This window comes from Dicentrarchus labrax, unplaced genomic scaffold (assembly GCF_905237075.1).
Source record: "Dicentrarchus labrax unplaced genomic scaffold, dlabrax2021, whole genome shotgun sequence".
Classification (NCBI taxonomy): domain Eukaryota; kingdom Metazoa; phylum Chordata; class Actinopteri; family Moronidae; genus Dicentrarchus; species Dicentrarchus labrax.
This window is the reverse complement of record NW_026136709.1, coordinates 7,846,656-7,868,641: the sequence shown is the minus strand read 5'-3', so window position 1 is coordinate 7,868,641 and position 21,986 is coordinate 7,846,656. Positions and strand designations below refer to the sequence as shown.

At 40.1% G+C, this 21,986-nt stretch overlaps 1 protein-coding gene across 10 annotated transcripts in view; it reads right to left on the bottom strand.

Annotated features, from left to right (window-relative positions):
- Nucleotides 1-1,590: 1,590 nt before the first annotated feature.
- ntng1a (netrin g1a) overlaps nt 1,591-21,986 on the bottom strand; it is a 107,708-nt gene continuing 87,312 nt past the window's right edge. For 2 of the 10 annotated variants that reach the window (XM_051411148.1, XM_051411147.1), the window contains exons 5-8: nt 20,060-20,086; nt 13,171-13,338; nt 10,484-10,618; nt 1,591-3,305 (exon numbers count right to left, since the gene is read on the bottom strand). In XM_051411148.1, coding sequence (XP_051267108.1) covers nt 3,049-3,305; nt 10,484-10,618; nt 13,171-13,338; nt 20,060-20,086 — 587 coding nt within the window. In that variant the 3' untranslated portion in view covers nt 1,591-3,048. Of the gene's footprint in view, nt 3,306-10,483; nt 10,619-13,170; nt 13,339-14,963; nt 15,024-16,110; nt 16,156-20,059; nt 20,087-21,986 lie in introns of all 10 variants that reach the window. The other 8 variants (XM_051411150.1, XM_051411151.1, XM_051411149.1 and 5 more) reach the window with 8 other exon arrangements.

Genomic DNA, 21,986 nt, shown 5'->3' with positions numbered 1-21,986 from the left:
GAACACAGGCACTCCGGGAGACATCGATAGTTGTAAATATTTAATTCAGTGCCTCCGACAATGCATGCCACTGAAACAAATCTTTACCAGATTGAATTCAAGATAAATAGCACGGAAATATCACCAAAGCTGATACAGAGATTTTTATGCCATCGTTTTGTCAGGGTGGCCTTGTTGGGGGTTTCTGTTCCACAGATCGCATGTTAGTTTGTCTAATGTGTCAGCACTTCTGAAACAGCACCTCAGGTGTTTGTAGCATATGCAAATGTAAAATCAGATAACAATACAGTATGTAAAGGCACTTTAGGTACCTGGAGCATATCTAGAGAAATCATAAGCTAAGATTCCTTATAAGTAATATTTCATCTGACAGAAATTATTAGTTTTACACAGAGCTTTATGCATTTGGTTAATATTAACAGAAAACCAAAAAAGCTCCATATTACAGGAAAAGTTTCTGTTTTCTTAAAGCAAAGCTATTCTGAAGTTGTGACTGAAGTTCCTTTGCTAATTTGACTGTATTTTAATGAAATGTTGTACCCTCAGTATGCTGTGCAGCTGTAATAGGAAGGAAAAAGTAAACAAAATACTGTAAAAACATTTCAAGCTGGTTTATTGCAAAACATATGTTTCCCTGCTGTTATCTGAAAGTCGAATAATTAGTCCAAAGTCGTCTCATTAGTTGGGAAAATGTTAAACCAGTCACGATGACAAACATTACAGTTCTATCTACATTTTCTCAGTTTGATAATTAAGTTCTTCGTTTTTTAAAAGGATTTTTTGGGGGCATTTATTGTCTTTAATTGATAGTGATAGCTGAAGGGTGACAGGAAAGGGGGAGGGGCCCACAGCAAAGGGCCACAGGTCGGAGTCAAACCCGTGGCCACTGAAGCAAAGACTCAGCCTTGGTACATGGGGCACCAGCTCTACCAGGTGAGCTATACATTTGAGTTCTTAATTTGACACAAAGAACTTATTACTTACTTTTGTACCATACTTTCTACAGTATTAAAATACATTCCTGTATGACGGTTTATAGTTGAAAGGTAATGTATTATTTAAGAGATCTGTACTTTTCTAATAACATTTCCTGGAAAAAAATAGGCAAAATAGCGTTGACCTTGATGGAAAAGCTGCATTTGAACCCAAGTAGAGCTGAGACTATTCATTATTCATCTATTATTGGAAATTGGAATCTCTATATATTTAGAATTGTACGGACTAAATTACACTCTGGGTTACTCTGCAGCACTTAATTTGATTTCATTACTTGGAAATGTACCAAGTGAAGACTGTCTCTAGTTTCAGTATAATTGGTACCAAATTAAATAACTGTAGTTCTTTTGAGGAAATGTCTTTTAATTTTTAACTTTTTAATTACTGGGAATTTATTTAGAAATTATGGACCTGTGGATAAATTAATTAAATGTTTTGCATTTGGTTGGCAGATACTCAATATTAAAAGACTTGGATCAGGATCAGGGGTAAAACAAATAAATAAAAAAACTCAATCAATCCAAAAAAAAGTCTTAAATTCACATCCCAGCTCAAAAACAACGATGTACCTACCAGAACAAATGATCAACACAGTTTAATTTTTAAACTTTTATTCACTTAAATTCTCAAGTGTTAAAGCAAGAACAAAACATTTATAATGTCCTTTGGTGGGATTTTATTACACTTTATTAATACTGTATATGTAAACTGATATTCTTTGATGCCAGCACGTTGCCAATACAAAGGAAAATCAACTGCACAACTAAAAGTATTGTAAACAAATAAAATAAGTGAATGAAATAAATGGAAATCAAAAGGAAAAAAAAAACATAGACAACTGCTTCCGCATTTGGATGTCTTAAATAGATACATTAAAGATTGCCTTTTTTCAATCACAGTTCGGCAAAGATACAAAATGACTACATGACTCTTTTTTTTTGTTTGCTCTGTCGAGAAAAGAACTTGCAAATACACCGATGGTTTTCTATGCGCTTCTCATCTGCTCAGGTGAAAACTATCCTCCGACCATGATCGTAGGGAGCGTGGTGGCTCTAAGATAGAAAAAGAATCAGACAGCTTTACTGGAGTATCTTTTTTGGAAGGGAGGAGGGGGGGAGGGCAGGGGAAGAGGCTTCTTACACATGTGCATCACTAACATCGGACAAAAGAATCTTTCAACCAACAAGGGTTTACAGAGTAACGTTCACGAAAGCACAGGTCTGTGGCAGCATGGCGAGGGGATTGGGGACTGGAGGACGGAAAGGGAGGGAGGATGAACAGGAGGGAGGATGAGATAGAGCTTGAAGGAGAGACAGAAAGCTAGAGAGGGATCGACATGGGCAAGGTTTTTGTGTCACAAAGTGGCAGTCCGGACAGATTCCCTTCTATCCACAATGCACTGACAGCAAAGAATGCTTCCTGTGTTTTCTCCTCTTATTGTTTTGTCGTTGTATTGAAGTATAACGGTTATGTTTCAGAGGCCAGTCTTTGCCGTTCAGCGAGGGGGGACAGTTTCTTGGAGATTTCTTCGGCGTCAGTCCAGCCAACATTAACTCGCAGAAGCATCCCGGGGGGAATCGGCGGCCGCTGTTGGCTCGTGCGAGAGCTGATTGGTCGCAGCTGTTGTTGCCGTGGCAATAAGAGAGGGAGTGAACGAGTCTGTCATCTTCAGTTATCCCTTCTCAAACTGGAAGGAGCTCAAGTACCTGGTATGGCTTAGAAGGGGAGGGGGGTCTCATTGTTCTTTGCTCATTTTACTCTTATTATGCGCTCATAATATCTGGCATTTTTAGAAGTATATGTTTTTTTTCATTTCTATATATTCTTTGAAATTAAATGAAAAGTTTTTGCACTCATTTGTCTGGCACATTCCCTTTATCGTCAGCGCGAGTGTCCATTGAGTCTGGCGGCGGAGAAGCTCAGTACATTTCAGTCCAGAAAGCTCATGGTTGCTCTTTTTTAATGGTTGTTGATTATTTGAAAGGGGGGAATGGGGAGGTTAAGGTGGAGACGATGGGGAGTTTATCAACTCCCACCAGGTCATGGGTCTCTTTAGAGTGCGGCGGGCCAGCAGGAGGCCTCTCTCAGCAGCGCCGAGCCCAGCAGCAGCAGCAGCAGCAGCCTGGGGGAGGACGGAGGCGTCAGGGTGGCCTGGCCCGATTCGGCCCCTCCGCAGCCCCCCAGCTCCGACTCGCAGCGGGGCTTCTCACACAGCAGGCCCGAGTAGGTTGAGGGACAGTTGCAGCGGATGTTGTTGACACACACCCCGCCATTTTGGCAGCGCAGGAGCTCGTTGTCACACACCCGGGCTGCGGTGGGAGCAATGTAAAGACAGGAGAGAGGAATGAGAATCAGACATCAAGAGATTTTTGGGTGAGACTTTACTTGAAGTTTGCTGTGTGAAGCACATCGTAAAAGCTCTCATTATCACATGCCAGGATTTCATATCACTTAATTATCTACTCATTTTCCCCATTAAGATAGGATGAAAAAGATCCATGAGGAGAAATTTGGAAATCTCTCAGATCAAAAACTGACAAATGTTTTCTTCAAGTAAAGTGTTACCGCATTTTATTTCAGATTCCAAATTTAAGTCTTCTAGGAGTACTTTGACATTTTGGGAAACACAGTTATTACAATTCTTAGCTTTCTTTCTGCAAGCTAGATAAGAAGATCCATACCACTCTCATGCCTTATAACTCTTTTGTTTAATCTGTGCAAAATCCGAAGTGTAAAGATGACCAGTAACTTCCTGTATTCTCTGCGTGTGCCTGGTCACTTCTCCAAGTTACAGAAGGCACATAAAACCCCCGTAAAATGGCAAATTTCATACACTAATCGGCTTTTGCCTCCATCTTCATATCTACTGTACAGATGAGAAAAAGAGCGCTATCAATCTCTTTGCAATAAAGCAAATTAACATGTTTCCCAAAATGTAGAACTGTTGCTTCATCATTTCAATATGCAATTTACTTGATAAAAGTCCTTGTACTTAGTTCCACTAGTAAGTAACATATACTCTGCAGTGTATGCATCATAATTACATCAGGTAGAATTTGCATATATCATGTTATTAATTATTATTAATTAAATATTAATGTTAATTTAAAAAGTATACATTTGTAGTTAAACACACACAATGTGTAGTGATTTCTACATGTGGCGCCCCCACTGGTAGTATCAAAAAAGACATGTATTTTATGCCATCACAATAATTGTGGTAAAATATGGTATAATAACATAAGAAATATACATGTAGTGGCTTTTTACCATTCCTAGTTTAACAAACTTTGGATAATTTAAACTTCCCTTTGCGACACCTTACATACATTCACAGTTCATAGTGCACATAGCTTTCTTCCTTTAAAAAAAAAATTCACATGCTCCTATAATAATATAACATGCATTTGAACAAAAAAAACAAGGCCAAAACACCCTTTATAGATACCTGCCAACCAGTTTCTACTCATCTTTTGTATATAAACGTAATTATTCTGTCTGTAGTGTGAGCAAATTCCTGTTTAATCATTTCCATTTCTGTAATAACAAAGTTAATTAAAGCCCTGTCCTTTCAGCAATGTTGCTGCAAAGAAATCCACAGTTTCCTCAAAGCCTGAAAGGCTTTCCCCCAAACAGCAGTGACTTTAGACAAACTGAACGTCAGGTGAAAATTGGTGTATATTTAGAGCTGGGACACCGAGGCCACTCTATTCCCAGTGGAGGCAAGCTGTCAAGCAAGCTGGAGGCAAACAAAGCAGCGCCGCACAAACTAATAAACCAACAGAGACAAATAAACAGTGATAAACACAGGGGCCACTTCTGCCCATTTCAGTCCTTTATGGGAGTGGAAAACAATGTGGTGAGCAATCTATGAACTCTATGGGACATAAATATCACAATAACAAATATCAGGCCCCTCTCCTAATACTCAGGATTGGATGCATGCTGTCTCTCAGGAATAGCCAAATAGGGCTTTGATGGGAGGCTTGTTAAGAAACATTGACTCCGCGAATCCTATTTGTGCCACTGTTTTGTTGGAGAAAAGGGAGCTGCTGTTTGGCTCAGTAAGTTTTGCTTCTGGCCACAGCTCACCAATTACTATGCACAACCAGATCCAAATAAGACATCTGAACACTATCTTTGTCTTTTTTTCTCCAACTGACATCTCATGACCAATTCAACCACTCAGCAGAAACTAAAGTAATGAGTCAATATATAAACTACAACCTGTGTTTCTTTCTTTGGAAAAGCCTTTGTTCACTTGGTTCTCTCCTCATGATGAGCCTGCTAAACTTGGTAACAAAAATGTCTCCTCCAAGATGACAAGGAAGAGTAATCAAGTGTATTAATTAAAGAATCATGTTATTCCCCGAGAGGCCTTGATATGATCAGTACACGGGAGAGTCTCCTTTAATTAGACAATGACCTTTCATCTTGTCCATCTTATCCTTGCTTTCATTATAAAATTCTAACATATTGTGCATTTCTAAGGACAATCAAAGTGGTTTCCTGTTTCTTGTGTTACAAAATGTATCATAAAAATACTTGCAGTTATGTGCAAGACAGCATTGTGTGTGGACTCCCAGGGTCAACTGTATGCAACAGGCTAGAGCATGAGGGATCTGAAATACTTATGCTATGCAAAGAAATATAAAAGGATGGTATTCTTCCACTGCCCTTCAAAATAAAACATATTGAATGCAAAAAGAACTTTGTGCTAACAGCATGTCATATGAATTGCACTATGTTTGATTTCCACATGCTTATTTCCTATTTGGAAAACAATACAACCCCTGACTTGTTTATTGAAGTCAACATAGTAAGTAACTTTCAGCAATGATAGTGGTCCATACTGTTGGATAATAACAATAAAGTTCGTTGAACAGTGTAAGAGATTAGCTCAATTCACTTACTGCTAGCTTGAGCTGGGAGCCAACAAACAATATAACTCAAGCAAGTCAAACAAGTGCAAAATGTCAGTGAATATGAATTCAGTTGAGTTGGTTTAGAAATAAATTATGGCTAACAATAGCTATGTGGGATGGCTGACTGCTAATAGCTATCATCAGCAGCAGGGATATTCTCCTCAGATTGCATTTAGCCTCAATTTAACTGGTTCCCTGACTCCAGAAAGTAGGCTAAGCCCAAACACAGCAACATGCGAATTGGGCGAAATTACTTATTTATTTTTGAACTGGAAAGACAGAAAGATATTTTTAAAGACATGGGTCATTCAGAAATGAAAATGTTGTCATTTTGCAGCCCTTGTTATCTTGGTAATGTTTACCTCTAGATACTGAGAGTGAATTTTGAGGTGAAACCACAACTTTAAAAATGAATCCTGCATGATGCTCGACACTGCATAGCAAATGTTCATTTGACTTCAAAGGAAAGTTCGGGTAATGGCCGACCCCTGCCGTCAAAGTGCTTCATTGGCTGCCAATTAAGCAATGCTAATGGCCAAAATGAAACAGACGTATTGATGTTTAAAAAGAACATCAATAACAAGTTTGTTAAAGATTTATAGCAGAGTCAATGTAGAGAGAGCAAAACCTAAGGGCACATAAAGTAACAGCGTAGGGCATTATGGGTTATAAGCTGATCCATGGGCTATATGTTTTAGTACACCAAAAGCTAGTGTTCTGAAGATGAGTGAAAAATCAGGTTGAAAGCCTGAAACTGGGGAATTATTCTCTGTACCTCTATCTCTCTTCAATCTCTCACATTAACCATTTCTCCGCATGTAAACAGAGCCAGCACAGGCAGTAAATGACAAGATTTGTAGCGTTTGCTTTTGATATGAGTGATAATATTTAGAGAGGGGACTGATGAACTAGGTGTGCCTGTCTGGGACTATGATGTGTTTGACGAGAGATTTGAGTTTTTAATTGCATTCTTCTGTCTGCATGGAGATAAGAGTCATGTCCATGCACATAAATACTGCAGTAGCGGGGAAAAGCAAAGAAGGTTGAGACTGCAAAGTTTTCAAACTATTTCAGTGGTGGAATAACTCGGCATTAGTAGTTCCTTGGGCGGGCATTATTTTAGTTTAAGCTGTTTGTGGAAAACATATTGTGCAGCCTATGTGAGAACAAATTCACCTTAAAAAATTTGTATTTTCCACTTTGGACCCATTTGCTTTTAAAGTTCTTTTTCTAATTCCCATGGAAAACTGGCTTTTTAAAGTTACTGCTAGAGCAGTGAAGGATTTCTTTCAGCTACTAAAACATTAACAATACACAAAGAAATCCATACTAGAGGCAGAAATACTCATTTCTCCATGGTAGCCTCAGTAGACCAGAATGCAATGCAGTCAGGGCTTTCATCTTTGCAGGTTGTCAGTATAGTAGAGTGTAAAACCCAGTGCACTCTTCACCAGGGCCAAATGAAACACCACACCGTCCTTCTTCCTTTTCTCTTCCTGACATTACTGTCACACTAACACTCTTGCTTTGGGTTTCCCTGAAAGGCATTCTGGTAAATGTGGTAAGAAATGTTTACAGAAATAGACACAGATTGAGGGAAGGAACACCAAGAGAATAAATTCTGAATTAATTACAAAAGAACACATATAACTCGTGTAAATAGAGAAAGAACATTCCAAGTTGGATTTTTACACTCATTTTCATCTGTTGCAGCACTTAAACCTCTAAAGTCTAATTATAGGAAGAGTAAAAAGTTTGAGGCATGCTGATTTAGAAATTTTGAGAAACATACAAATAGTTCACGCAATAATGTTTATTTGATTTTCTAATCGCTGCTTCACAGCTAATCTGACAAATAAAACTGCTGATCCATTCTGTGCTCTGTCTCGCTGTATGTAACTTCCCATCTGTTTGTCTATTTCTTTTTTCGTTGTTACTTGTTTTACATTTAATTACTGCTGTTGTACAGCTCAGCATTCTCAGCATTTCACCAAGTAATGCCGCAGAGTTTATATATGCATTCATGATAAGATGACACGAGATGTGAGCTGTCCCAACTTATGCCTTCACTCCTTTCTTTTGTGTAAAAATGGATTTGTATCCATACTTACAGTGTGTATTCACACTATACACACTGAATATATTAGTCAAAAACAGTGCATTTTTAATGAACATCGATTTGTGCCAGGAACTACTAAAATAAACCGATTCCTTTACACCAACTTTAAATCATAATGCACTTGACTTTAACTTTTAAACACTTTTATTTAAATGTTGCAGACTAACAAAGGCCAAATAATAAATAAATAATATTATTTCTAACATTTTAGTGTCAAGATGCATATACTGCATTCTGTATTCCAGGATAATGCAAAGAAATTTTCAGATGCTTTAGAAGCCAATCACATTGATATTTGATTTTGAGTGAGAAATCCTCACTGCGGTTGATGCTGATATATTTTATCAAGCCAAATTCTTAATTTTCATTACAAAGTGTTTGCATTTACTCTTTAATGAAGCCCTTTTTTTCTCAAACTTGTAGACAAAGCACAGCAAGAGGTGTAGCTGCAGTACATTGTGGTTTATTGTGGCTGCTCTCAGAGAAGAAAACTCTGATCTCTTTGGCTCCTTGATGATAGATTTCTCCTGTTGAACACCAGGCAGCTCCTGCAAAAGGCCTTTGTGCTGATATTTTTAGGGACTGATATCACAACCTCTCATTTACCAGTTTAGATGATAGATCAATAAACAATTGTTCAACATTATATTGATTATACATTGTGTATATGTAATGTGGTATTGGATATTTGAAATGCGTCGCCTGTGAAGACAGCGCATTACAGCATCTCTGTGTTCTAAGCCTTTAAAGCCTGCGCACATTTAAACATATTCACTTTCATATTCAAGTGGCTTCTCATTCTTTCAGAGCTGAAATATTTTCAGAATAGTCTGTATAAGGGTGGATTTAGTTCATGTTTGTCCAGTTATCTTAAGAAATATACACCACACAAACTGGCTCCAGCAACAGATACATTTCACAAATAGCTGCCTGATTTAAATGTTAAAGTTCATTTGCATTTCAACATTGAAAAATCTAATAGAAAAATTATAGTAGCCCTTCATTTTCTGTATTCTGTACAAATCAATGTATTGAAAATACATGACAATTTTTTTCTGCAAATTAGGTGGTTCCTCCTCTTTACATTCTTCCTGATTATATTTAGAAAGAAAAAGGGCCAATTTTCCCTTAATAGACACTATCTCTCTCTACTTGAATAATTAATCACAAAACAGATGAAGCTGTCATTTATTTTTTCTTTAGGTTTCTGCATTTATTGTGCTGTGCCTGAGTTGGGTGTTTTCATATGACTGGTCACATTCACAGACGTCTGAGTGGATCAGAAAATATTACATAAAATATGTCATAGGCAGCAGACAATCCAGCAACAATCTCTGACATTCTTCATGATAATACTATAGTCTGCTTACACTGGCTATCACCTAACATCCACAGGAAGAAACAGAGGCCTCCGTTTAGAAATTAATCCCTCAAAATCAGTGTTCAGGCACCTTATTTAGGAAGCCTTTGTTAACCAGAAAAGAGATTAATGTGGAGTTACAAATGGATGTTTAATCTTTGTTACAAACAGTGATATAGAGACGGGTCAGGGTTGGTCAATGCCAATTAGCAGCAATTATTAGCTGGTCTGACAATAAGTCAAATAAGAGAGCTAAATCATCTGTGCCCAAATTACACGTGCAGTAGTAAAAGAACTATGCAGCATAAACACCGTTTGCAATGGTGGTGCGTATCTCCTAGTTAGAGTTCTTCCTTTACTGTCAAAGAGTTGAAATCCTTCATCATGTGGTGTGTACCCTGTGACAGCTACCTTCTGTAGGTTTGTCACTGAAGTTTGAGTTGAAAAAAAAAAAAAAACAATGAAAAATTGGTGACATTTGAAAAAAAAAAGACTATACGAGGCATGCATTGCAAAATGACCTGGGGGGAAATATAAACGGTCGACAGTAATAAATGGGCTAGAACTGAAAATGACCTGCATTCTCTTTTTAATAAATGTTAGTGTTGGATGACATTGTCCTGCTGTGGACTGGCGAGGGGGTGATGGCTACTCAAACAGATCATAGGCAGCCTGTCAAGCAGTCAATATTGACTCAGCTGTTGTTTTGTTGGTGTGCGACATGGCTGAATAACTGAGTTACTGAGCAGCATGCATCCTGCCATGCCATTGCCTTTTTCTCCGTTTGAGCCATATATTGTAGCGCGCCTGCTGATATGACATTGTTAATGCAGCCGCAGCAAGTGTGAAACGCATGTTCAGTTAGTCAGTCAAATGGCTTAGTATATTGGGTTAGCTCGTGTTATGGTTTAGGTCTGTATTTGTCAGGGCAATTGGGCAGTCCTGCGCATGTGCAGCACATTCTTCTAGCCAAAGCTCAGGAATCACACAGAGAGAAGAGAAATCAGATAGATAGCAGAGAGAGACAGAGCTGAGGGGGAGAACAGTCGGGAGCTGCGTGGTTAGGTTTGCGGTTCTACTTACATTTGCAGCCATCGTCCCACAAATAGCCGGGTAGACACTCCTGACACTTAGGCCCTGTAGTGCCCTCCTTACATATACAAAATCCTGTGCCATTACAGCGATCACTGACTGAGCCAAAGGGATTACAATTACACTCTGGAAAAACAAGACACAAACATACACACAGGCTGGAAACAGGGTGGTTGCTTTGACTTCCTGGCACACATCTAGGATTTTGACAGTGCGGACCACATTCCTCGAGCTCAATTATAAGCTCAACTATTACAACAAGGCGCTTGATTATTTTTAACTGGTAAAAAATGTGATTAGATTTAAAGACTCATACAGAAAAAAATGCTACCATTTCAACTGTAATGGAGACAGAATGAGAAAAGAATGAAGTTGATTATAGATGCATGAACACTTTGTATTCGTTACAGCATATTTGTAATTATTTAAACATTTATTTTACTGTTATATAGGTATACAACGTGCAATGAGCAAATATGCAAAGCATTATCAGTAGCTTTGACTTAAGATGAACAAAGTGGGCTAATCTGCACATGCTTTTCAAAAATCTGATTCATTCATTCGCGTAGAGATAGAGAAAGATGGAACGAGGAGACAAAGAATGTGATGAGTAGGTACCAGATGGATAATGGCATGAAAAGACAGAGTCAATGTTCAGGTTTTAGAGGAATGAAAGTACATTGAAATGGGCATTGTCGTAATATGTTCTTTAATTCTCTCTAAATATCAACTGATGCAACTTAATGTTATCCTTCTCAGGAATTGTCTAAGATTTTGGCATCGGATGCCTCTGTACCATTAACAGAAGAGAGTGGTCATTAGTCACACTTAGATTTGAAATTACTTTTTAAAAAAAACCTTCCCTGTGATAAAAACAACTTGTCAAGTCTCCAGTGTCCTACGCTCAACTGACCTTCCAGCTGTCCACAGCGACTGGAGCACTCTGCAGTCAAAGTGACACCTATTTTGACAGTCCCTGACCATCAACATTGCACCTTCTGTGGCTGTGCTGGCTGCACGTGGCTGCACCCGAGTCACATCCGTGGGTCAGGCAAGAGGAGAGAGGTGACGGCAAGTGACAAACGGGGGGGTCAGTAAGAGGGAGGCAGGGTGACGCCGAGTTTGGCACGAGGTAATGCCTCGGTGCCTCTTAACGCCTTGTGACGGTTTTCAGCTGCTACTCCTGAGGCCATTTCATGTATATGACATATGCACTTGCGTGGCACCTCTGACTGGCGGTGTGACTTCACTGCGACATTTCTCTAAGAACTCTTGTTGCTTGTCAGACTCCCCCCTCAGGACTCACAAATGCACCTGGCACTGAGTGCTGTGAACTCACACTCCACATGCTAGCTAAAGAATCCAATAGGGAACCAAGCTATTGCCTTAGGAACTATGTGAAATGCAATTTTCACACATTTTTACTCATAAGAAAAACAGATGATGCAGTGTATGAATGCCTGCATAAGGTTCATGGACAAAAAAACAGAAACATCAGATGAAAATGGTCTTTTAACTTTTATTTATTGATCAAATTTAAGAAAATCACTATTAAGCAACTCACTAAATAGTAAAATAACACATTATGATTTTGACATTTTTATAAGCAAATATGCTTGTTAGTTTTCTTGCAGAGAGTTCAATGAGAAAATGAATACCACTCTCATGTTTGGATGTTAAATATGTAGCTGGATCACAGCGAAAGTTAGCTTAGCTTAGCATAAAGACATAAAATCAGAGTAGCCTGGCTCTGCACCAAGGTAAGAATATCCTGAAGTCTTCACTGGTTGCCTGGCAACCTCTGGTGACAACAAAGCTCCAATATAGTCCTGATCATAACCCCTGGGAAACACTTTGTTTTTTGTAGGGCTAGATATAACGTGGTAATCTGTGAGCTCTAGAGGTGCGAGTTGGCAGATTTTGTTAACTTTGGACAGAGCCAGGCTAGCTGCCCCCTCTGTTTCCAGTCTTTGTGCTAAGCTAAGCTAACCAGCTTCATATTTGCCCTATGAGAGTGGAATCAATCTTCTCTAGGGTGTGTCCCAAATATCAAACTCCTCCTGTACTATGGCAGGGGAAGTTGAGAGAATATTACAAAAATAAAACTGCCTTATTTAGTTAATTAGTATTGGGCTTTAAGATGTTTATTTTTTATATTTTAGGTGTTTCTATTCATTTGTCCATATGCTATATTCTATATCTACCTGCATATCAGCTTTCTAACTTTAAATGAATGCATGAAGCTGTCAGTTAGAAACCAACTGTAACATAGCCTCCTCCATTAACAAATACAAGCTAGAAACTAGAAACTAACCATAATACTGTGTCAACCCTGAACAAGTCTGCATATATTCAAACCATACCTGAAGGGAGTGACTGAAAATCACTGAATCACTGAAGCAACAAGCTCGTGTGTGTCTGACTAAAGCTGAATATCTAACATCCTCCGTAAAAACACTCATTCTGACAAGGAGGTTAATGAGTAACACCATTGTGCGAAAGCAGAAGAAGCAAAAGAGGAAGATGTGGAGACGACTGATAGACATGGAGGCAGGAGGGTGTACGGGTGATGAAGCGGACGGGGGTGAAAGGTGACACTTTCTCTGGTGACGAGTCAAAGACAGGAGGTGAGGCAAGGAAAGTGTTTGTGTGAAAGCAGGGCCGGGTGGGGGACTAACCTATGCACACATTTTCATCGTCCAGTTCAGCTGAGGCATTGCGGTAGTAGCCCAGCTTGCATAGCTGGCAGTGCTGGCCTCTAGTGTTGTGCTTACAGCTCACGCAAATGACGGTGTTTAGCAGCTCGATGTAGCTGCATCGGTTGGAGTGGCCGAAGCATTCGCAGTCTTGCAAAGAGAGAGGAAGTGTAAAGGGAAGAGAACAGAGAAAGAGAGAAAAGGAAAGAGAAAGAGACGCGGTAGGAAGTGTTGGAATTGTTTCTGTTGCTGCGAGTGCTACGGCGGAGGGGTTAGCAAGAATTTGAGCGAGGCGCCATGGCATGCGAGGTTAAAAATGGAGACTGCGTTGTGAGGGAGGAGAAGGAGGTGTTAGGGAGGACATGAGAGGGAGGGTAACTCATGATTAGTCTGGCATGGGCACAGCCAGAGTTAGAAAAAGACATCACATAAAAAAAAGCACGGCGTTAGTAGGACTCAAAGAGGTCACATCACTTCAAGCACACCACAACATGAGGCGAGGAAGGCTCCAAAATGATGGCACAGAGACACGGTCACATCGGGAACACCACACAGCGTAAGGCAGGTCAAACCATGAATGAAATGGATCTTTCAACTCAGGGAATGGAGTGGGGGAGTTTTGAAATTGTTGTCTAATTGATCTCTTGAGTTTCATGGTCAATCTGGGTTGAGGTAACGAGCCAGAACTTTTAATGCCGCTTCATATCACAACCCTCTGTAATGAAATGGATGATGAATTCCAAATCTGAGAACCCCCTTAACTCATCCAACAAACAATTCTAAAGAGGCCGGATAGTTGTTTTTAAAGGCTAATTACATCCCAACTTTTAAAGTCAATAAGGCAAGTGAGCGTATGGTGAGTTGCAGCTGGGAGAGAGTGTGTCATTGCCTGCTATGCAGTGTTATGTCATGCTAAATTAGATATTTGGAACTGTAGCTGGACTGAAAAACCTCATGCTGCAGTCTATGATACTCACTGGCAGCCCTGGCCTTAGGGGTGCAGGATGGGAGGGGGCAGCCCTAGCTCAGCTCTCTCTGAGTGAGGATCAGTCTGCCACGCTGAGTGACCACTGACACCATGTGTCACAGCGCAGACAGATGTGACCCTTAAGCCTCACTGGCAGCCGCTTGGACAGAAAGCCCACTTACGGATCCAGAATAGGGGGGAGGTTGTGGATGGGGCTTTCGTCCAAGGGATTGTGGTTATTAAGGATCTGTATTGAGGTCAGGTCTCCCTGTCCGGCCACTAACAACCCGACAAGGCTTGGAAATGAAGGAGCAGCAAGTCCAGTCCACTCTACCTTTCACCTAAAGGAGAAAGTCTTGTCTGAGCGTAAGCTAAGATCCTCTACATTAGATGGCTCAGTCTCGCAGACATACTCTCAGAAGACAAATAATCTCTCATTTTCAGAAATAGGCTAAGGTCATAAATCATGCACGCACAGGGAATAAAAAGTCTTGAGTCTTGGAAACACGTTCCCCAAAAATAGTTGTAGTCTCAAGCACCCACTGTATTTGCACTGAAAAGGATATGATTCCAAGGGACTTTTATAGTGTTTAGAAACGATTCCATAGACGAATGAATCCTCAATGTGCCCTGTGCAGTGAAAGCCATCAGTCCAGCACTGAGCTGGAGATATGGATACAGAGGACTCTAGCATTGGGTTAGTGCTGCAAGGGTTAGGGGGCTTATAGTTAAACAGAAACATCAGTTCAGACAGTGAAAAGGCTTGGGAGTCATCTGGGGGGCAATGTATGAATTCCAGAGCTCCTACCTCGCTTGCTGTTTGCAACGTGGACAGAAGGGGCAGTGGACAATGCAACTTGAGGAGCTACTAGACAAATTAAAAGAAGAAACAAACAAAAACAAAAAAAAACATGATATTGCAATTAAACAATAAACATGTAATGTCAGAGAATTAAGAGTACTGAGCATCGTGCTTAATAATAAATGTAACAGTAAAATAATAAAGGAACATACGCAATAATGATGAATGATGGCATTGGGAAATTAGGAGTGACATTGCCAAGTGAAGTTGGCTGCATGTAGCAGCATCTGTTACAAATGCTTAAGATGGCGAACAATCCTAATATTATGGTCCTTCTTTTATGCTTCATTTCATTAACAAGTGCTTTGTATAATTCAAAAGCCTCTGTGTATGTTTCCCCAGACAGAAACTATCCCCTGACAAACTACTCCCCACCTCAGTGGAGGCAAGCCAAGAATTTTCACCTTATAAATTTGTGCACAGGAGCGTGGATAAGGAAACTGGCTAGCAGTGAACACATCAATCCCTTGATTCCTTTCCGGTCATAAAACAAACAGTGGGAAAAAGAAATAATAGGCCCAGCCTCTGCCATTGTACTGGGTGACATAAGCCCCTGACACATACACTATGTGCGCTTGGCTGCAGTCATGGAAACACAGAGCTGAGGGGTTGTGTGCTAGTTGTTTGCGAGGTGGCTGCACATCACATCTTCACGATGGATTAAACTAAGATGAGCCTAACATCAATCTGCATAAAAAAACCCACCATGAAACCTCTTCTGCTTTTCTTCCTGATGCGCTAAGATGGGACCGAGAATCCCTGGAAGCTCTGTGCCTAATTAAAATCGAGTGTGTGTGTGTGTATCAATGTACAGTGCACTCATTGAGTGTTTGAGTGGATAATGTACGTCACTGCAGCATGTTGCAACATGAGTGCTCCATGAATACACAAGCTTCCACTGAAGGAACCGAAGCCCTTTATCATGAGCAAGATTTGTCAGGAAAATAATAATAATAAAAGATTGGGAGAGGGGAAGATACTACCCACAAATACTCTTAGCTACCAAAGAGTCCTTTTTGCTCACTATACAAACACCCCTAGGTAAATGGATTAGTGAAAAAAACATAGTTGTTGCATATTCTTAGATGCCTACCTTCTTTTCGGTTAGCGACACCTAGGGATGAGACATTCGGCCGAACTGCGTGCAATTGAGAGAAACCAGGAGTTATTCATGTGCACTTGTGTGATGTACTTCACAGATAGTCTAAAGGGGGGACTACGTGGTGGTGGACACACACAACTGGGGACACGAACATGTCCAGCATGACTCAAATCTGTAAATCAGGAAACAGCAAATACAATGGGGCAGGGCTGACATGGACGAGCAAAGAGAATGCATCCAAAGACCCATTAAGGTCATTGGAGAGACGTTGTATGTAATTTGTGTGACTTGCTGTTTATGTGTATGTTTATGGCAATGGCAATGATGAGTGGAAAACTGAAGAAAAAAGATAAAAGCGTCTCAAAGTTAGTATTTAAGTCATGATTTATGCAAGCGGGCCTAAACTATGTATAGCAAATTAAGAAGTTAGGGAGCATTTTGTTTAATTCATCACATCGACTATGTAATCAATATCTAATTACAGTGTATTTCTGGTGGAAGAATAACAATGAATAAATAATGGCAGGTGTTGGGACTTGGAATGACGGACTGCTGTGGGTAGCATAACCTCATAATTACATACAAGTCGGTATTTCCGTGTCAGGGAAATACTTTGCGGTTGGAAATGGAGAGGACTCAAGCACAGGGAGGAATACGGATAAGTTTCCTCATCGTGCCCCTATATCTCTTCACTTGATCTTTCTGTCCTTTTGCTATTGACTCCATGAATCATGCAATCTTGGGTAATTAACGTCCAGTGGTGTCTTGGCAAGAAGCCCATTTCCCTAACAATGTGTGAATAGAGAATATGAGTTCTGTTTGTAAGGCCAAATCATTTTAAAAATGCATTTTTTACACACGCAATAATACCTTTTTTATTGATTTGGAATAAATCATAATATTAAATTTTAGCCTGGCGGCTCTACACACTGTGACAATCACTTTTAAACCCCCCTAACATTACCAGTCATTGATTTCCAAACAGCTTGAACAAAAGACTATCATGCAAGTATCTCCTGTCTCATCCTTGTCTTTATTTTATTTATTTTAATCTCCCCCAAAAAATGTTCACAATTGATCCTGCTTTGGGGATTCTGGCATCAGTGATGACTGCGACATCTCCTGTGGGTTAAAATTGCTTGAGTCACTCAATGAGAGGCTCTTTTAAAATGACAGGTTAACAAATAAAGGGCACACAACATCACCACTCAAACTCAAGTCTCATCTCTTCAAGTCAAGTGCCTTGTTTTTTTCATCTGAGTTTACAACCTGGTGGTGAAGCTGTTTGCTTAAAAGCAAAACTCACTTGCGAGGACATGAACAATAAATTTATGCATCAACACAAAGAATGCCTTATTTAAGAAAGAAATCAAACACACATAAGAAAACCGCACTGTCCGGCTCTATAATATCTAATTGGTAAAGTAAGTTAATTTTTAATTATTCTGTGTTGGCAATTGACTGAATGTAACACACATCTGGGTTCCATTAATTATTTTGTTATGGGGAATATTCAGGTAAGGCGAGCTAAATGAGTGGTGACGGATTTTAATCAATGCCATACCCATAATGAAATGCAATCTTGCAGAGCCAGAATTGTTTTTTAAAATATTAATTTCATTTTAATGGTCCGCATTAGGCAATTCTGCCTGGCTTAATAAACTTGAAATAGAATTGAGAAAAGTCAATAAGGAATTCAATTACCTTCAAAAACAACATGAAAAGTGTTGTGTTTTCTCTCCCCACCCACAGTAGCCTTATAGTCTGCTTAACAACCTCAAGGACATCCTAACCTTTTTTGGTCCACTCTATTCTAACTTTATTAATAAGGCAGACATTAAATTGGTTTGTGTTTGCACTGAAAACAGCTTCATCCTCTTCAGTGTTCAGTTTGGTTTTTAGGGTTCTGTAGGAGTGCTGCTGTGACGAGACAGCCATTCGTGAGAACTCTAAATCCCTGAGGGCCAATCTGGATGAGAAGTGAAGACTTTGGTTTGTCAGAGTGTCCTTTCTACATCACCCGGCCCCCCAAACACACACTCACACACGCAACCACACAGTTATCAGCATGCACACTCTCCCCGTAAAGGATTTGAGGACAGCCTTTGGACATGGTCTGGCCTGGCATTAGGATGGGACAGAAAGAGGACTGATGTGAATATGTATGCATGTATATACAGCATATATGAAGAGCATGCACACACACACTGAACTCCCGGCAGGCCGTGCATGGAGTGGAAGCATAATTTCTACGGTGTGAGGAGGTGGTGAGGGAGGCAAGCAGTGGAAGATTGGGAGTGGGGAGGTTTGGTCTTCTTGGCCACATGTCCATTTCTGACTCATGACATAGCATCAGACTTTACAACCAGCATTGACTTTGTGCATAAGCCACCGCTCTAAAGCCTGATTAAAAACCACCTGGGAATAATCTGCTTTCACCCTGTGTCTCACACAGCACGTTTTGGAAAACTTGCCCAGTGATCGTCTTAGCCCTTAAATGATGAAAACAAGTGTGCATGTGTCATCCATGTGTTCCTTGGTGCATATAACTTGGCTTGGTAACACTTGGGCATTAGCACTAGATCTTGAGTGAAAGTAAGCCACTGGTATTATACTGAAACTGAAAACCAGCACTTACAACAGAGCTTAAAAAAATAGTAATTATTAATTGCATTGCTGAGAGTTGGATGGTACCATCTTCATGTATGTCCTTTAAACGTGAAGTTAAAACCAGGAGACAGTTAGCTTAGCTTAGCATAAAGACTTAAAGCAGGGGAAAACAACTAGCCTGGCCCCTTTTTACACTGCAGTTTTTATATTGACTAAACAATATTGTGTTTATTAGTGAGCTTTAAAGGTGTTGATTTTTTAACCTTTGGGCAGAGCCAGAGTAGCCACTTTTCCTAAACTTTTCCTTTAAGCTAAATTGTAATTAATTTGCCATATATTGATCTGACAGTGCTGTGTATAGGGGGATTGGTAAGATTTACTCAAAATGAAAGGACACTGACTTTACAATGTATCTTTTTTCAATTTCATGAAAGCCAATAACAATGTCTTACTACTAAAGGTCAGTTGTCTTACTTTGGATGAAGGTAATCGACTTCATCACTCATTCCGGTGTATGCTAAAGTGTTAGCATGGAGCACCAGAGCCAACAATATTGCAGCTACAGTATAAATGACTTCTACTTTCTGTTGTTTTCATCATCATTTAACAGGTAAGTTGATCACTGGGGCCAATTTATCAAAAACTTGCATGCCTGTTTCACTCTCAGCCAGGATCAGACAGGGAGGGGCAATTAGCTAATCAATCTGCTGCCCCAGGAACAGAGGGTACTCTCTAAGAACAGAGCAATGGGAAAAAAAGATTAAGGAGAATTGAGCCAGGCTGTGAATGCACTTTGACTTGTTCAATACAGTCCTATGGTTCCTGCATCACACAGCCTTCCAGGCAGCGGTAACTTGAGACGTGGCACCTCTCTTCTTCCTCCCTCTCCCGAGGGGCTACTGGTTGACGAAGATAATACCAGCTGAGGTGGTTGCGGCTTATATTAAAATGACCTCCTGTGACTTTATACTGCCAGAGAGGTCTTGGCACTTTAATAAAGTCTAGATGCCATTTATTTATAATGCATGGGAGAGAGGAAAAAAAACAAATGACATTCTGCATGCAGAGCCAGGCAAGTGTTATCTGGTTGAGTTGAGTCTGGATAAAGTAAATTAATATGCCCACATCATGACAATATAGCCCCTAGCTATAGCTTATCTTTCTTCCCAAAAAAAAGTTAGTCAACAGTTATTGGGTGATCCTTTGTAGGAAGATTAGAATCAGAAATGAACACTTGGCACCAAGTTCAGGGTTGTATGGTGAAGGTTGGCACAGTAGACAAAGCAAAGCATCAAGCATTCATATAGTTCCTTTGTAACTGTTTACTTACTAACTGGACCAATGTTATTAGGAATACCTGCAAGAGAGAAAGAGAAAAAGAACAACTTAAATTATGGCATAAAATTGACTTTAAGGTGACACTAGAAGTATATTGTCAGTCCTGCCATCTTCCCTCACAGTTGATTGAGTTCGCACCCTAATACTCATGATTCATCTTAATGAGCTGTATACAATTTAGATGCCACATAGACTGGGACGGAAGTGGCAGCTAGTCTTCCCTGTGATTTGAAAGCTGCTGTATGTTTAGCCTCACGAGTCTTGGGTTTCTTCTTCTTTCTTCTTCGTCCATTATTTCTACTTTAAGAACCCTGTTGTTGGTAGTGCCAGAAAAGGTCATTGCTGCCCTCTCCCACAGCAAAGGATACACACCTGAAAATGTCCCAATATCACTGAAAAAACAATTTCAGCAAACTCAATGGTCAGAGACTGTAATACTTTATTTATTTTAAAGTTGAGAAAGTTGCATATTTTTTTAAGACGCTTCTCAGCACATATTTGCATTGCCAGAGATGCATAAGACAGAATTCTCATGCACATAGACACACAATCATACACAGCATATCAAAGGACATCATAGATGGAAAACTCTGCCTCTGACGCCAAAGGAGGACATGTCTTATCCTGCTGCCTGCCTGTCCATCCCTCCATCACACATTCCCTTGTGCCAGACAGCCACTGAGCAGATAATACAGTCTGTCTCATCCCCATGGTGACCAGATCTCTCCCACACCAGGACATTGCCAGGCTGGGGATCTGAGGAGATTGAGACGTTCATAGACTTCTTGTGCCGATCATTTTGCCATCTGAACCAACCACAGATATCTTGTTTTGGGTATTAATTAGGACTGTGAATATAAATATATGTGTGTGTGTGGCTGCTTCAGACACCTTGAAGCACAGACAACGTTAGAAAGCACTTTGCCATTTTTCTCAGTTTGTATCTGTATTCTTCAAAGGCACTTGAACACACTGGCTGTGTATTTTTGGTCGGCATTCATTTTCAGAGGAATTTGCTTTCAGGACATTGATGCCAGCTCCACTTTTTCTAATCATCCGTTTGAACAGAGGCCCACCCCCCCTTACGCTCTACCCCCTGCCCTCAATAACGCAGTCTGCCCACAAAAACAAACAACCTCTTCGCCATGGGAAGAGGAAGCATGCTGGGCAATAGGAGAAATGAGCCCACGTAAAACTGGAAAAGAAGAAATGAAATAAAAATGGTGCTTTCTTCCTCTCTGGCTCACATCTCTCCCATCATCCGCTCACCACCACACCTACGGGTGAGGAAGCTGAGGAGGCAAGAAGGCATCTGTGCAGGATTTTTGGGTGGGGGCCTTTCATCTAATGGAGCCGTCACAAAATATCTCCAAGTGCTCAGGGGAAACATGAGGATTTCCTGAGTGTGTGCATGTGCTTGTGTACATGGACTTTGATCAAACTCCTGTCATTCAATCACTCTTCCTCTGATCTCTGCCTGCTAGCTGTATTTAGGAGCCAAATCTGTGACCTGTCTGAGAGCTGTGAAGTGCAGGAGGCTATGCTGACATATGGAGGCGGAGTGTAATGGATGTCAAACCTCAAGGGGGTGGGCAGATGCTAACCAGGAGACAGGAAGGACAAGGGGAAGGACAATCAGAATCACAATCACCGTATTCACAAAGTACAGTTGTATTTGGCTGTGTCCAAATACAACTGGAGTGTCCAAATACGATGATAAAACAAAGCAGTAAAAACGGTAGTATGGAAACTAGATATCAATGTAATAGTAGAGTAATAATAGAGTTTGATTATTGAGGATTTTGAAATTTAATATCAATTATCATCAATTATCAATTATATTATTAGACTACAGCTGCCTGTAGATGAAACTTTGATATTGGTAATTTGAACAATTTCTTTCTGGGTGGACAAGCATC